This window comes from Myotis daubentonii, chromosome 13 (genome assembly GCF_963259705.1).
Source record: "Myotis daubentonii chromosome 13, mMyoDau2.1, whole genome shotgun sequence".
Classification (NCBI taxonomy): domain Eukaryota; kingdom Metazoa; phylum Chordata; class Mammalia; order Chiroptera; family Vespertilionidae; genus Myotis; species Myotis daubentonii.
Window position 1 is genome coordinate 64,075,958 of NC_081852.1, and position 15,974 is coordinate 64,091,931.

The following is a 15,974-nucleotide window of genomic DNA, read 5'->3' on the forward strand; positions in this document are numbered from 1 at the left end:
CGCGGGGTGTGAGCCACGGGGAGTAGGCTGTGGGGTGTGGGCCGCGGGGAGTGGGCCGCAGGGTGTGGGCCGTGGGGAGTGAGCCGCGGGGTGTGAGCCACGGGGAGTAGGCTGCGGGGTGTGGGCCGCGGGGAGTGGGCCGCAGGGTGTGGGCCGTGGGGAGTGAGCCGCGGGGTGTGAGCCACGGGGAGTAGGCTGCGGGGTGTGGGCCGCGGGGAGTGAGCCGCAGGGTGTGGGCCGCGGGGAGTGAGCCGCGGGGTGTGGGCCGCGGGGAGTGGGCCGCGGGGAGTGAGCCGCGGGGAGTGGGCCGCGGGGTGTGGGCCACGGGGAGTGAGCCGCGGGGTGTGGGCCGCGGGGAGTGAGCCGCGGGGTGTGAGCCGCGGGGAGTGGGCCACGGGGAGTGGGCCGCGGGGTGTGGGCCACGGGGAGTGAGCCGCGGGGTGTGGGCCGCGGGGAGTGAGCCGCGGGGTGTGAGCCACGGGGAGTGGGCCGCGGGGAGTGGGCCGCGGGGTGTGAGCCACGGGGAGTGGGCCGCGGGGAGTGGGCCGCGGGGTGTGAGCCACGGGGAGTGGGCCGCGGGGAGTGGGCCGCGAGTGCCTCGGGCGCCACGGCTCCGGCTCCGGGTTTGGATTCTGCGTCTGTTTCTCAGGAGCAGGAGCATCTCTTCCGCTCCCGCCAGCGAGGAGAGCGGAATGTTCTGGGGGCTTCCAGACCCCGTTGGGGGCCGTGGGGGAAATGGGAGGCCTGGGGGAGCCGCATCAGCGGAGGGAGGGGGCTCAGGCCGTGCCTGGCGTGCAGGTGGCTCGGGGGGCCCTGGACGCTTCCTGGGTGCCCTGGGGCCGAGCGGGTGGGCCAGCTGGGGGTGCACCGTCCCTGGGCACGGGCACTGCAGGTGGAGCTCGGGGCCCCGACTCAGGGAGCCCTGGGACCTGTGACAGTGACTCACACCCACACGCCTGGTGTCCGAACACGTGTCCGCTGCTCGCCATTCACCACCGTGACCGTTGCTCCCGTTCGTCACCGTCTGCGTGCTCGCCTGAGGGCAGCTAGAATTCAGGAGATGCTTTTCTTTTGTTTAATATATTTTTACTGATTCCAGAGAGGAAGGGAGAGGGAGAGAGAGAAACATCCATGATGAGAGAGGATCGCGGACCGGCTGCCTCCTGCACCCCCCACGGGGGAGGGAGCCTACAACCGGGCCTGGGCCCCGACCGGGAATCGCACCCCGACCTCCTGGTTCCTCGGTCGACGCTCACCCCTGAGCCACACGGCCGGGCGGCTTCAGGAGACCCTGACCTTCCTCTACCCCCCCCGCCCCCCGACTACTTGAATCAAGAACCCGGTGCCGGGCGCTCTGTGCTGAGGCCGCGGCCTGGCTGACCGCCTCCGCTCTGCCCTTGCAGGTGCGCAACCAGCACTGGAGCCTGATCATGGAGAGCGTGGTCCCTTCCGACAAAGGCAACTACACCTGCGTGGTGGAGAACGCGTGCGGCTCCATCAACCACACCTACCACCTCGACGTTGTGGGTGAGTCGCTCTCCCGGCTGCGGGGGGGCCGGGGTTCTCGCTCTTTCTGAACACGAGCCGTCACCCGGGGCGGGCTCTCCTGTCGGGGGACGGGGGCCTGTTTCCTTCTGAGCCTGGTTTCGTGCGTTTCGCGTGCGCCTCTCGGCCGAGCGTCGCCCCATACGAGACGGACCTGGTGTGAAACCGGCCCACGGGCCCGGGGCTGAGCTCGCTGTGAGGGGAGGGGACAGGGACACTGCAGGAGAAACGTGTTTTATTTTGTTTTTATACATATTTTTACTGATTTCAGAGAGGACGGGAGAGGGAGGGAGAGAGAGGAACAATGATGAGAGAGAACCATGGATCTGCTGCCTCCTGCAACCCCCCACTGGGGACTGAGCCCACAACCCGGGCCTGTGCCCCGGCCGGGAATGAACCCTGACCTCCTGGTTCCTAGGTCGACGCTCACCACTGAGCCACGCCGGCCAGGCTCAGTCCCTTCTGATCAAAGTGCTATTTTAATGAAATGTCTTCAGACCGCGTGGCCTGTTGTCCGGGGGCTCCCGTTTCTCGCTCCGTGCCGGTGCGGGCCTTTGCCGTCAGTGACGGAGAACGGGTGTTCCTCTGCGTGAGCACCCACAGCGCGGAGCGCGGGGCAATGGGACCGGCCTCCTGCCGCGGGGACGCGGGCTGGGTGTCCCTTTCTCGGTAGAAGCCGTGTTTCCCGTCTCGTCGTCCATCCTGACTCTCACTGTCGCCACCTGCCCGAGGTCCTGCGTTGGGCTCATCGGGCTGTCCCACCAAGCGATGGGCAGGGTGCTGACAGCTGCTGAGGCCTCACCCAGAGCCCCCCTGGGCTCATGTCGTCCAAGGGCTTTTCCCGTTGTGACGCCGCGAACCCGCGTCCCCCCCCCCCCCCCCCCCCCCCGTGTGTCCGCGCCCCAGGCTTCCTCCGGCATTTCCGACGCGGCCGGGCCGGGTGTGGTTTCGCTCGTCGGCACGTGTCTCCTTCCGGAGAACAGACACCCCCCCCAAGAGGGAGACCCCCGGTCTTGGACTTGCCCCGAGAGCCGTGAAGAAATCCCCGGAGCTGATGAACCACGTGGCACAGATTTGGGTAGTTGACGTTTCGGGGTGAACTGAGAAGTGAACAGAAAACCGTCTGATTTTCTATCGCGTGGACATCGGTTGAGTCATAAGACGCTCCGCCTTCGAAAGCGTCGCGCGGCCGTTATTCCCGAGTCGGTCTCAGGGAGAAGGAGGAGCCGTTGTAACCTTTCACTGTCCGGCGGCCTCCGTACCCGGGCCCGGTGATGCTCACAGGAGGCTGAGCCTGGAGCTGTTTCCTCAGAGACGTTTATGGGGCGAGTCTGGAGGGCATCCCCGTGTTCAGGTATTCGCTGAACCCTCACGTGTGAGAGGAGCGTGGCGGACGTTCGTGTTGGTGTTCGTGTCCCGGACACGGAGAGTTCAGGGGGCCTGGGGCTTGGATTCCACTCTGGGGCTCCGCGCCCTGAGCTGGACATGAAAGCGTTTCTACTTAAGGAGACGATTTGGGGCGACACGTTCTAAATGCCTCCCCCCGAGCGTGAGCCGGTCACTGTGGGGCGAGAACGAGGTGCTGGGCGGTTTGGGGGGATCGCGGCTCCTCGGGGACCGGCCTGCGGGGGGCGAGGGGGTGGCACTGGCACGGAGCGGGCAGCCGTCCGCGGGGAGAAGTTGCGCAAATTGCGTCCCGGCTGCCTCTGCCCCGGGAGACAAAGGCCCCAGTGTGATCCCCGAGCTGAACGTTGGAGCCTCTCTTGGAACAAAGTAGCAGTTAAGTAAACGAGGAAATTCTGACCTGTTTTTGTTTTTTTTAAAGTATGTTTTTACTGATCTCAGAGGAAGGGAGAGGGGGAGAGAAACATCAATGAGGAGAGAGACTCATGGCTCGGCTGCCTCCTGCACGCCCCCTGGCCTGGGTGCCGACCGGGAATCCGATCGTGACCTCCCGGTTCACAGGCTGACGCTCAGCCCCTGAGCCCGCCTGCGGGCGCGCCTGGTCACCCCAGCCCGGCCTCTGGGGAGGGAGACGGCCCGGGAGCCAGGACCGAGAACCCGGCTCCAGCCTGCCCGTGGGCGCAGCGGGAACGCCCCCATCCTTACGGCGAGGCCTTCAGCGGGCGGCTGGGCCCTGAGGGCCGTGGTGCCTCCCTCTACCCGCGCCTCACGGGGCCCCGTTCAGTTCACGCGACGGAGGCAGCCCCGCCGGCTCCCGGGGCAGGAGAGGCCGGGCTGGGCCGGAGAAGGACTCTGGTGGTCTCCCTCGCCCTCCAGCCACGTGGGCTCCTCTCTGCAGCCCCTCGAGCTGCGAAGCCACGGCCGGGTTGGGGGCCGGGACCCAACGTTGGTCTGACGTCAGGACAGGTCGGCAGCTTCTCCTCGCTCCGTGGATGGACGGGCGCCCGGGAGGGGGCGGGCTGGTGCCGGATCCACGCGGGGCGCTCGGCGATCGGACTGCCCGGTGGGGAGAGAGGGGGCGTGACGAAGGGGGGCCCGCGGGGAGGGAGGGGGCGCGGGGAGAGAGGGGGCGCAGGGAGGGGGGTCGCGAGGAGGGAGGGGGCGCGGGGAGAGCGCTGCTCCCAGCCCCTCGGCCTGTTCCCTCTGTGTGCAGTCGGTGGAACCTCATTCCAGCCGTGCAGCCAACTGTCCCATCGCGGCCGCGCCCTCCGGCTGCTTTCCCGCCGCCTCCGTCTGGAATTCACACGGGGCCTCGGAACCTCTGCTCCCAGCCCCTCGGGCCACGGCCCCACGTCTGACCCCGCAGAGCCCAGAATCTTCCTATTTCAGTAACCACAGGAGAGACACGGGGGAGGCGCCCGTCGGCCCATCTGTCGGCCGCGTACTCACCTCGCGCCCTGTAGGGAGGAAACCCTTTTCCGTAACATCTGAGCGGCGAGCACGCGGAGCAGGGCCTCCCCTAACCCCGTGGATCCTGGTGGAGACGGTGGGATGTTCGTTACTGGGAGAGGAACGGGAGGCGAGCGAGCTGTGGCTTCTCCTCGTCCGGAGAGGACTCCTGAGCAATCTTCCTCCCTCCCTCCCTCCCTCCCTTTCCTTCCTTCCTTCCTTCCTTCCTTCCTTCCTTCCTTCCTTCCTTCCTTCCTTCCTTCCTTCTTCCTTCCTTCCTTCCTCCCTCCCTTCCCTTCCCTTCCCTTCCCTCCCTTCCCTTCCCTTCCCTTCCCTTCCCTTCCCTTCCCTTCCCTTTCCTTTCCTTTCCTTTCCTTTCCTTTCCTTTCCTTTCCTTTCCTTTCCTTTCCTTTCCTTTCCTTTCCTTTCCTTTTCCTTTCCTTTCCTTTCCTTTCCTTTCTCTCTTTTTGTTGTTGTTAATCCTCAATCCCAGGATATTTTTCCATTGATTTTTAGAGAGAGGAGAAGGGAGAGGGACAGAGAGAGAAACATCGATGTGAGAGAGACACTCGATTGGTTGCCGCCTGCAAGCACCCCGACCAGGGCCGGGGAACCTGCAACCGAGGCACATGCCCTTGACCGGAATCGAACCCGGGACCCTTCAGTCTGAGGGCCGCTGCTCTATCCACTGAGCCACACCGGCCAGAGCCCCTGACCAGCCTTTCTCTCGGCTGCCCCGCAGCATTGCAGACGGAGGGTCCGTCCTGCTCAGGGCCTTGTGGGGTCCTGGGGGCACCTGAGCTGCTGGAGTCCGTGCCCCGTCCCTGCCCTGTGGCCACCCCCGCCCCTGTGCCCAGCTGTGGGGGCCGCCTGCTGCCCTGCTCGTGTCCGCGGGACCTGCTGCCCGGCCGCTCCCCCAGCTGCCGGCTGCTCCCGGTGTTCACCCCGGTTTTTCGGAAGTTAGAACGGGAGCCGGTTGCTGTCCTCCCCGGGGAGTGATCGCCGGTGGAGGGTCTGATGGCGCCCGGCGGGAGGTGCCGGGGGGTGTGGGGGGGGAGGAGTGGGGAGGCGCCCTCCCCGTGCAGATGCTGGCACCCGGGACCTTGTCCAAGACGTTCGGGGCAGAGAGCGAGGTTGCAACGGAAATCAAAGCCTGATGTGGAGAAACGAAACCCGAGGCCGCCTGGCTGTTTGGAAACATTCCGGGACATTCTCCGGGGTTCGCTCTCTCCCGAGGCAGCTGTCGGGCTGGGCGCGGGCGGGTTCCCGTTACAGAGGGTCCGCTCACCTCTCTGGGCCCCACGTGAGAAAGGCCGGGGGGCGGGGGGGGGCGGTGTTTGCAGAAGCGAGGGGAGTGGACAGGCTGCACTCGGGCGCGAGCGAGCCACCGGCACGCTGTCCTGGGCGAGAGCCGCAGCAGGACCCGACGCCGTGTTTTTTAAAGAAACAGTCGGAGAGCCGTCACTTCATCGCGGAGCCCGCGGCCCGCAGACCACGGCCAACAGCACCGGGCCTGGCGCGGGCCTGCCGGCTGCCCGGTGAGTCAGCGCCCGCCGCGGCCTGGCGCGGCCGGGGGTGCCGGGCCCGTGAAAGCGCCCATTGTTCCCGGCCCGGGGCCGGGCGCCGCGCACAATGTTTGCTTGTGAAAAGATTTATGAGAAAAAGCGTGTGTAAGGGAGACGAGGGGGTTGAGGTTCCGCTGACCTGGCTGACGGACGTGTAAGACTTTAGAGTCCCTTTGTGTCTCAGCGTCAGTGTTTAGGGCCGCGGTAAACATTGGCCCTCAAACACCCAAACAGGGCGCAGAGGTGGAAAACCGAGCCCCTCGCACGTCTCGGTGGGAGGGAGGGAGGCCACCGCCCCACAGGCGACAGGTGCGAGGAGGTGGGTTTACGCTCGGCTGGCCGTCTCCAGCCCGGAGGTGGGCGTGCGTGGACGTAGCTCTGGGGCCGGGCCGGGTCGGGGTTCCCCGACCTCCACCCCCGCCAGCCGTGAGCGGGTCCCCGTGGCGCCAGCCGCTGCCAGGCCTGCCCGGGAGGCTCACCACCACCACCACCACCGGTCACCTCCACCGCGACGCCGTTGGCCAGAGCGGGAGGGTGTCTGCGGGTGCTGGAGGGGCTCCCAGCTTTGCAACCTGCCGCCCCCCCGGTTTAGGAGCCTCGTCTTCTGGGTCCTCAGCGCAGCCTGTCTGGGGGATGATTTTGGGGCAAATGAGTGACTTCTTGGGGGGCTCAGCAGCCTGTTTCATTTCACGGGGAAACGCTGGCAGGTCCTGGCACGCGTGTGCTCAGGGGAACCTCTCGTGCACTTTCTTTTTTCTTTTTTTCAGGTTTTTATTTATTTGTTTGTAAATAGTTTTTATGGATTTTTTTAGAGAGAGAGGAAGGGAGAGGGAGAGAGAGAGAGAAACATCCATGAGAGAGAAACATCATGGACCGGCTGCCTCCTGCACACACCACACTGGGCGCCAATCCCGCAACCCGGGCCTGTGCCCCGGCCGGGAATCGAGCCGGCGACCTCCTGGTTTCTGGGTCGACGCTCCACCACTGAGCAACACTGGCCGGCTTTTTAAAAAGTTTTTAAACACTAGCAACAGGCTTAGGCAGTCACATCAACTTGCTCTTGTCCAGCAGCCTCCACTCAATGACATTTTAATCAGAACGGCTCAGAGGGAGAGGCTGAGATCCCTCTCGTTCTAATGTCTGCTCCCAGCCGGGCCCAGGGCCCTGACGCCTGGGGAGGCCCCGGGCGGGATCTCCTGTCCCGCGGCAACTGTGTGAGTGGCGGTTGGAGACAGGGTGCCCCCCTGGGGGGAGGGAGGCAGGGGCGGCTGGTCCCTGCAGGCGGCGGGGGGTGGGGTGGGGTGGGTGGAGGGGGCAGTACCTGCGGACAGTGGGGCTGGGTGTGTGGTGGCCTCCCTCACGGAGGGAGGTCCAGTGAGTTTGTCATCCCAGTGCCTGTGGCCAAGGCTCCCAGCCGGCGGGTCTGTCACCGCTTCTTGGGGACCCTTGTGTTCAGATGCTCACCCACCTCTGAGTGGGAGAGGGGGCTCTCCAGGCCCGAGACAGGAGGGGTGTCCTTGTTGATCACCTTTCCCCTAGAGACGTGAGGCAGGGGAGATGGGAGCAGCTGCCAGCCCCCCCCCCCCCCGATGGGGCCTCTTTTCAGACAGTCCAGCCCGGCCGGCGCGGCTCAGGGGCTGAGCATCCACCTGGGAACCAGGAGGTCAGGGTTCCATTCCGGTCGGGGCACAGGCCCGGGTTGTGGGCTCCATCCCCCGTGGGGGGCGTGCGGGAGGCGGCCGACCCGTGATTCTCTCTCATCACTGATGATCCCCTCTCTTTCTCCCTCTCCCTCCCTCTCTCTGAAATCGATAAAAAGATATTTTTACAAGAAAATAAATAAGAAAGACAGTGTAAGCCCTGCCCGGCCGTGGCGCTGGTGTCTCTTCACGGTGTGCTGTTTCCCGGTGCCACCTCTGAGTGAGCCAGGGCGCGGGGCAGTGACGGCCAACCTTCTGACCTCGGCGTGCCAGCGTTTTGAAAAACCCTAACTGAACTCTGGTGCCGGGTCACACATAGAAATGTTTTGATCTTTGCAACCACAGTAAAACAAAGACTTGTATTTTTGATATTTGTTTTATGTATTTAAATGCCGTTGAACAAAGAAAAATCAACCAAAACAATGCGTTCGCGCGTCAGAGGTTCGCCATCTAGTACTTCCTGCGCACCGGCCCTCGGACACAGCAGCACCTCATGTTTACCAAGGAAGTGGCTGGAGGGATAAAAGGGTGCGAACGGAGGACGTTCCAGCGCCGAGAGAGAACACCACTCGTGCCTTCAGTGTGGCCGTGACTCTGGGCTTTAGCTTTTTGTTTGTTTTCTTTAAAAACAAGCGAGGACGGTCTTCTCAGAGCGTCTCGGAGTGTGTGGGGCGACCCCGGGTCTGGGGCCATTTCAGAATCGGGGTGACGGGACAGGTGCGCGTCTGACATTGCCCCGTGGCATGGGGGGCGGGTACCTGTGCCCTGGCCGGGCGCCTCTCGTCGTCACGGTAAACGCTGCCCCTTGTTCCTTGGGTGGCCGCGGACAGCCAACAGCCTTCCGCCCAAGGAGCTCTGTTCTCCGTGCTCTGAGCGCGTCTCCTTTGCACGGGCCGCCCTCTCGCCGCGCCCTGTGAAGCCCCTTTTGTTCAGGGTTGGGCGGCCCTGTGATTTCCCGGGACTCGGCCAGCAGACGTGAGACCTTTCTGGCTGCAGTTCACAGGCAGCCTCTGGGCAGCACAGCTTACTTACCCGTCTCTCCCCTCCCATCGCCCCCCCCCCCCCCCGCCAGAGCGGTCCCCGCACCGGCCCATCCTCCAGGCCGGGCTGCCCGCCAACGCCTCCACGGTGGTCGGGGGCGACGTGGAGTTCGTCTGCAAAGTGTACAGCGACGCCCAGCCCCACATCCAGTGGATCAAGCACGTGGAGAAGAACGGCAGCAAGTACGGGCCGGACGGGCTGCCCTACCTCAGGGTGCTGAAGGTGAGGACTCCCGCGGCCGGAGCCGCCCCACGGCCCCCACGGGCCCGGCCACGGTGCTTGGGCTTCCTGTTGAATTTGAGAGACGATTCTCCTGTCGGGCCAGTACAGAGAGTGTTGGGGAATTAGCTCCCTAGTCAAAACCAGAAGGGATTGGGGGGCGGGGGGACCCCTGGAGTGGGAGTCAGAGAAGTTCAGTCATTTATTGGCCTGAGGTCTTTGGGGAGACGTTTCAGCTCAGCTGCCCGTCGGTAAGGGTGGGGACCCCGAGATCATCCCCGTGCAGGGCGGCTGCACCGAGTAGGTGGGGGGGGGCGGGAGGGGGGGGAGCGGTCGCCAGAAAGAGCTTTTTAACCCCTGGGGGTGGGACCCATGTTACTGTTACGCTGATGTTTTCTTTTCATGTGACATTGGGGTCCCGTGTTCGCAGCCACCTTTCAGAGACCATTTAGCTTCTCCTTAGAAAGACCCCTTTGCTGTGGAAATTCATTCGCATGCGGTTTAGACAGTAAACTTTATATTTTATTTTATTTTATTTTTTAAATATATTTTTATTGATTTCAGAGAGGAAAGGAGAGCGGGAGAGAGAGAACCATCAATAATGAGAGAGAATCATGGATCGGCTGCCTCCTGCACGCCCCACCCTGGGGATCAAGCCCCAACCCCGGGCCTGTGCCCTGGACTGGAACCGAACCCGGGACCCTTCAGTCCGCAGGCCAATGCGCCATCCACCGAGCCACACCAGCCGGGCAGACAGTGAACCGTAGAAGCCGGTTCTGCGCCCACGAAATGTGGGGCCCTTTCTCCCTGTGCTTCGGCCTGCTCCCCACAGTCCCCGCGGCTGCATCGGCCTCTCGATGCTGTCGGTCCTCCTGCTCTTGGGGCGGGCGGCGCCCTAAGCCTGGCCCCCGTCCTCTCCCGCACGGAGCTGCTCGCAGATAAGGCCACAGCGGGGTCCCCCGAGAACTGCACCCCCGGGTGCCCTCTCCAGCGGAGACCACTCAGGCTCAGAGAGCTGGGAAACGGGGCCCCCCGGGCGTCGCCCTCTGCAGCGGGCCCCTCTCCCGTCGCCCGCCGTGGACGGCGCTGTTCTCCGAGGCCCGGCCCCGCGGTGGCGGCGCCGCCGGAGGCTGTGGCCGGGCGGGAGGCGGACGCGGGCCCGGCCGACGCTGTTCTCTGTCTGTTCCAGCACTCGGGGATAAATAGCTCCAATGCAGAGGTGCTGGCTCTGTTCAATGTGACGGAGGCGGACGCGGGGGAGTATGTGTGTAAGGTCTCCAATTACATAGGGCAGGCCAACCAGTCCGCCTGGCTCACGGTCCTGCCCAAGCAGCAAGGTAACGACGCTTCTGGTTTCCTTCCCTGTTTGTGTTTGAAGAAGGCGGATGTAGACGCTGAAAGGACTTGGTGCTTTGGGAGCCTGCAGGCAGCTTCTAGGATCGATCCTCTGTGGCCTTGGGGTGTCCATAACCGTCTTTCTTGGGTGACGCGGCCGGCGGGTGCCGGCAGCCATGGAACGCGCCCACGGTGCTCGCGGCGCCCGCTCTGGCTCCTTCCGAAGGCCCCCCCACCCCGGTTTTTAAATCGTTCATTTCTTCTGGGGCATCGTGTTTAGGCTGCACAGACCCCCTCATCGCGGCACGTACACGCCGTTTGAGACGCGTACCTGGGTGCCCGTGGATGGCGTGGCATCGCGGATCCACTGAAGTCACACCTCCTCCGGCCTCCGATCTTTAGAGAAATATGGGCTCGGTGTCGTCTGTCCGACCGGCATCATTTCCTTGGTTGCATAACTGATCTTGTGAGATGCTGCCCTTGACCTCGTAGCCTGACCTTGGTGTCCTGGACCTTATTGTCCTGACCTTGTCCTGACCTTGTTCTGACCTCGGCGCCCTGGACCTTATTGTCCTGACCTCGGTGCCCTGGACCTCGGTGTCCTGACCTCGGTGCCCTGGACCTCGGTGTCCTGACCTCGGTGCCCTGGACCTTATTGTCCTGACCTCGGTGCCCTGGACCTCGGTGTCCTGACCTCGGTGCCCTGGACCTTGCTGTCCCCGACCAGAGGCAGCCCCTTAGTGAATGTCCTGGGGAGCTCCTGAAGGCAGCAGGTGGCTTCTGTCGTCCGCCATGACTCACATTCAAATGCGTAGTTAAAAAAGGGAGCAAAAAAGCCCAGTTGTTCTGCTGCCAAGATGGAGCTTTTCCTTCCATTTCGTTTCCACGCCGTGGAGGTCAAGGCGGTTGACTCGCGTCCCAGTGACCGAGCCTGGCAGCCGGGTGACCTCTGGCTGGTCCCCAGGGGCCGGAAGGACGTGCGAGGCGTCCCCTTGGACGTGCCTGTGGAGTTCCGCTCTGCACCCCAGCCATCGAGGCAGGCCCACCCTCTCCTCGAGGCGGGAGTCCGCAGCCCACAGAAGGAAGCCCCAGGTGGACGCGGGGTGCACACGTGTGGGGACCCCTCCCCCCCCAAGCGGAGCCGAGCCAGGAGCGCGCCCGTGGGCTGCTGTGTCCGTGTGTCTGCGGGCACCTCCGGGGGTGACGCTGGTGTGGTGACGGGCCTGCGCGGTGCCGCTCCTGTCGCTGTCTCTGGTCGTGGGCTCTGTGGACGGGCTGCAGCCGGACCCCGCACGGCCGCCCCGCCGGGCCCGCGCGCCGCCTCCGGGCCCAGGCCCCTCCACCCCGGTCCTGTGTCGTCTACCTTCTCTCTCGCTCCCTGTCTTCTAGGCCGCCGGGGTTAACACCACGGACAAGGAGATTGAGGTGCTCTATATTCGGAATGTAACTTTTGAGGATGCGGGGGAGTACACGTGCTTGGCGGGTAACTCTATCGGCATCTCCTTTCACTCTGCATGGTTGACAGTCCTGCCAGGTACATACCGCCTGCTCCCGCCTCGACTGGGTGTCCTGGGCGTGGGCCCCCTTCCTGGTTGGGTGCTCTGGAGTCAACACGCTTCTGTCCTCAGAAACGGCCCCTTGCGTCTTTGCAGAAAGACTTGGAGAATGTCCACGACCCCCCCCCATAGAAGCCGTGGCCTGGGAAAGTCACGTCCAGTGAGGCCCCACCCGCACGTGCACGGTCACGTGATGCGTCTCCCGCCCCCCAGGGGACCTCACGTTCTCCGTGGGTCACGGAGTCGACGTGGAAAGTCGCCCCCTCCCCGCGTCCCTTAAGGCGTGGAAGTCACTTGGTGGCACCCAGAGTCGTTTGCTTTTCTCATTTTAAACTCCATTCTGCTCTGTACGTTGGCCCCACGCTCCCTTTTCAACGAGACGTGGACAGACGGCGGGTGTCGCGGCGTCCGGGCCAGGCGCCCGCGTGTGGGTGCACAGAAGCGGTGTGGCGCCCGCCTCGGGGCTCGGTGGCTCCCTGCATGTGACCCTGGGAGGGGCTTTCCGCCTGCCTTCCCCGCGGAGCATGCGCTTGCCTCTCGCTCGATGCTGCTTCTGCCCCGTCAGCTGCCTCCTCGCTGCCGTCTGACCCTGTGAGCCCAGTGTCTGTCGGGTCAGACGAGCTAGAGTCCCCGCCCGCTCCTGTCCTTTCCGTGGTGACTGCGCTGCTGGCCTGCGTTCCACGACGTGGCCAGTGCCTCCTCGTCGGCCTACGGTGCCGCCTGCATGCCCGTGCCACACCCGGTAGAGGGAGGGGAGCGCTCCACGTGACGCTGTGCGGCTGAGTGTTGACTGTCTTGCGAGCGTTTTTCTGATGAGAACGTGTGAGCTTCAAGTCATACCACTGCACTCATGCCCCCTGGCACCGGGAACCTGCTCTGAGCATTTGCTGCGAGCAGCGAGGCCTCGGGCATCGAGATTGCTTGTCCTCGCCGCCCTGTGCGCCACGGGCGCCCGGTGGGCCCGCCCTAACCAGCCTGCCCCGCAGCGCGGAGCACTAACCGAGAGCGCGGCCCAGGACAGCGCTGTGCAGATCCCTGCTCGTAGGTCAGCCATCGAGGCCCGAGGAGGCAGCACACGCTATTGGAACGGACACAGAACGTGCTCACCCGAGTAATTACACGTGGACGCACACGCAATACCACTTCTGTTTTTCCTTTAAAAGCTGTAGTGATGTATCGGTATAACCAGATACACGAAACACGGTCATGGGTGTTGTGACCCTTGCTATTATTTTGATGTGTGAATCCTCACCTGAGGATATTTTCCCATTGGTTTTCAGAGAGAGCGGAAGAGAGAGAGAAAGACAGGGAGAAGCATCGATGTCACGTTGGTGGGTTGCCTCCTGCACGCCCCCTGACCAGGGCCCAGGCCGGGGAGGAGCCTGCACCTGAGGTACATTCCCTTGACCGGAATCGAACCCGGGACCCTTTGGTCCACAGGCCGACGCTCTATTCACGGAGCCAGCTCCCTAGGGCAAAAGAATTGTGTTGGTGATTGATTAAGGACCATCACCGAGACCGTTTGTGGCACGCAGACGATGCTTCTCCGTCAGCAGCCAGCCCGCCTGCGCGTTAAACGCATTTGCTTCTCGAGTAGCATAGCGAGCGGCGCTGCGCTAAGGAATTGGACCCCTTTTGGGGCCGGCCAGCCTGCCCGGTGCGTCTCTACTCCGTTTCGCACGGACCTGGGCGCATCTGAGCCCCCTCCCCACCTCCCTGTGGGTGAGCTCGCCCACCTCAGACGGGCACGGTCCCTGCAGACACCCAGTGGGCCTCGTCCGTGTCTGAGGACTCGGTCTGCATGGGGAGCCCACGGAGCACAGCCCTTCCTGTGGGTGCGGGGGCCCGGCCTGCTCTGCCCCAATGTGCCAGGTCTCAGAGCCCAGCCTGCCCTCCGTGCAAGGTGGCAGCCGGCCCTCGGCCGCTGGGTGGCAGGGAGGAGTGGCGCCCGGGCCCTGGTGGCAGAGCGAGGGGCGTGGCAGGCGCAGGGCTCCATCGGGAGGCCCGTCCTGTGAATGCCCGCTGCCTCCAGCTGTGCCCGGACGCCTCCGTCCAGCTCCTAACTGCGCCTGCTTACCCCCTCCCGCGCCCGCCCAGCGCCCGTGCGGGAGAAGGAGCTGCCCGCGGCCCCCGACTACCTGGAGATCGCCATCTACTGCGTCGGCGTGTTCCTCATCGCCTGCATGGTGGTGACGGTCGTCGTGTGCCGCATGAAGGCCTCGGCCAAGAAGCCGGACTTCAGCAGCCCGCCCGCCGTGCACAAGCTCTCCAAGCGCATCCCCCTGCGCAGACAGGTAACAGAAAGTAGATGGAGAGTTTGCAGAACCTACTGCGCGCCCAGCCCGCTCCTCGGCCTCCCTTCCCCTCCGCCCGACGCCCCAGCTCCCAGGGGCTCCCAGTGCGAGCGGTCGGCCTGCGGCCGTCCAGTCAGTGTGGGGAGCGCGGAGAGGTGGACCCCGACGCGTCCGATGGGTCCATGGCGTCGAGCTCCCAGGGCAAGTGAGCGCGAGAGGGCGAGGCTCGCGGAGCTCATCAGCAGGACGAGGGGCACCGGGGCAGGGGGGTGCGGGGGGCAGGGCTGCGAGTTTGATGACACTCGGTGGCGTCTCTTTGAGGCTCGGGCCACTTTGTCCCTGTGATCGAATGCTCTTGCTTTTTTGGGGGGTGAGGTGGGGGCGGGGGAGACAGGCTAACGCCACTGGTTGGAAAGGGAGGGACTGTCGTTCCCGTCAACTTAGTTTATTTTTGAATCCTCCCCCGAGGATATTTTTCCATTGATTTTAGAGAGAGAGGGAGAGAGGGGGAGAGACAGAGACCTCGATGTGAGGGACACGTTGGTGGGCTGCCTCCTGCACGCAGCCCGACCAGGGCCCGGCCGGGGAGGAGCCTGCAACCGAAGCGCGTGCCCTGGACAGGAATCGAACCCGGGACCCTTGGGTCCGCAGGCCGGCGCTCTATCCACTGAGCCACACCGGCCGGGACTGGACTGATTTCTCTGAATTGAGGTCAGAAACCTGGGTCCCTGAGGTGCAGTTGAGCTACGGCTTGATTCAAACCGGCCCTGATCTCTCTCCAGACGGAGCTTTGGCTCCGCTGCTCCGATGCTTAAAATAGAATCGTGTGTATGCGTGTGTGTGCGCGCGCGCGCGTGTGTGTGTGTGTGTGTGTGTGTGTGTGCGCGCGCGCGCGTGTGTGTGTGTGTGTGTGTGTGTGTGTGTGGTGACGAGTCGGTCAGGGTGTGGCCGTGGGTTTGGGGCTCGCGTGGTCTCTATGCTGAACAGGCACCACGGTCACCACGTGCGGGGGTGTCAGTGGCCCGTGTGCTGGCCGAGCCCTGGTGGGCCTAGTGCTGCTCTGGGGAGAGGGTGGAGGTGGGGCCGGGCGGGACCTCTGCCCTGGGGACAGGCAGCCCTCACCTCTTCCTCCGTGTCCGAGAGGCGGGCGGGCGGACAGATGTCCGTGCACAGTGTTTCCTGAATCATTTGGAACTTGGTTCCAATAAAGGTAATTGTTTTTGAAACGAGTCACGTGGCCCGTGCCCTGGCCCTGGGTCAGGGTGTGTTGGCAGAGGTCACAGAGGTCACGGGGGGCTCGTCGAGGCCGGGAGTGGAGCCAGGCGTCTGCTGTGCGTCTGCTGGGCCCCTGAGAAGGCGTTGTTCTCAGTGACACCTCTGCCGTCTCCGGCCACGGCCACGGCCACGGCAGCACCGACTCGCAGGGAGTGCTCAGCCCTCAGGACTGCTGGCCAGTGCCCTTCAGGGGCCCCCCTCCTCCTCCCCATCCCCCTCCCCTCCCCTCCCCTCCCCTCCCCCGCCCTCTGCGCTGTTCCTGCGCCGTCAGCAGGAGAGGCTGGGCTTAGGCAGGTGACAGGGTGGTGCTCCCACCTCTCTTCTCCTTTTCTTTATTTTTTTAAAAATATATTTTTATTGATGTCAGGGAGGAAGAGAGAGGAAGAGAGAGAGAAACATCCAGGATGAGAGAGAGTCACGGATCGGCTGCCTCCTGCACGCCCCACACGGGGGATCGAGCCCCCACCCGGGCCTGTGCCCTGACGGGAATCGAACCGGCATCGCACCCTGACCTCCTGGTTCACAGGTCGATGCTCCACCCTGAGCCGCGCTGCCGGGCCCCCCTTTTCTAACGGGCGCCCCCCTTTTCTA

The 15,974-nt window shown here is 64.3% G+C and overlaps 1 protein-coding gene and 1 long non-coding RNA gene across 10 annotated transcripts in view; one reads left to right on the forward strand and one right to left on the reverse strand.

Annotated features, from left to right (window-relative positions):
* The window catches only part of LOC132214495 (uncharacterized), a 385,317-nt gene that overhangs the window by 144,257 nt on the left and 225,086 nt on the right, over window positions 1–15,974 (reverse strand). The gene's annotated exons all lie outside the window — the stretch shown is intronic.
* FGFR2 (fibroblast growth factor receptor 2) overlaps window positions 1–15,974 on the forward strand; it is a 73,643-nt gene that overhangs the window by 40,591 nt on the left and 17,078 nt on the right. For 3 of the 9 annotated variants that reach the window (XM_059661837.1, XM_059661841.1, XM_059661843.1), the window contains 4 exons: window positions 1,404–1,527; window positions 8,736–8,926; window positions 10,113–10,260; window positions 13,912–14,114. In XM_059661837.1, the coding sequence (XP_059517820.1) occupies window positions 1,404–1,527; window positions 8,736–8,926; window positions 10,113–10,260; window positions 13,912–14,114 (666 nt within the window). Of the gene's footprint in view, window positions 1–1,403; window positions 1,528–8,735; window positions 8,927–10,112; window positions 10,261–11,647; window positions 11,793–13,911; window positions 14,115–15,974 lie in introns of all 9 variants that reach the window. The other 6 variants (XM_059661838.1, XM_059661842.1, XM_059661844.1 and 3 more) reach the window with 3 other exon arrangements.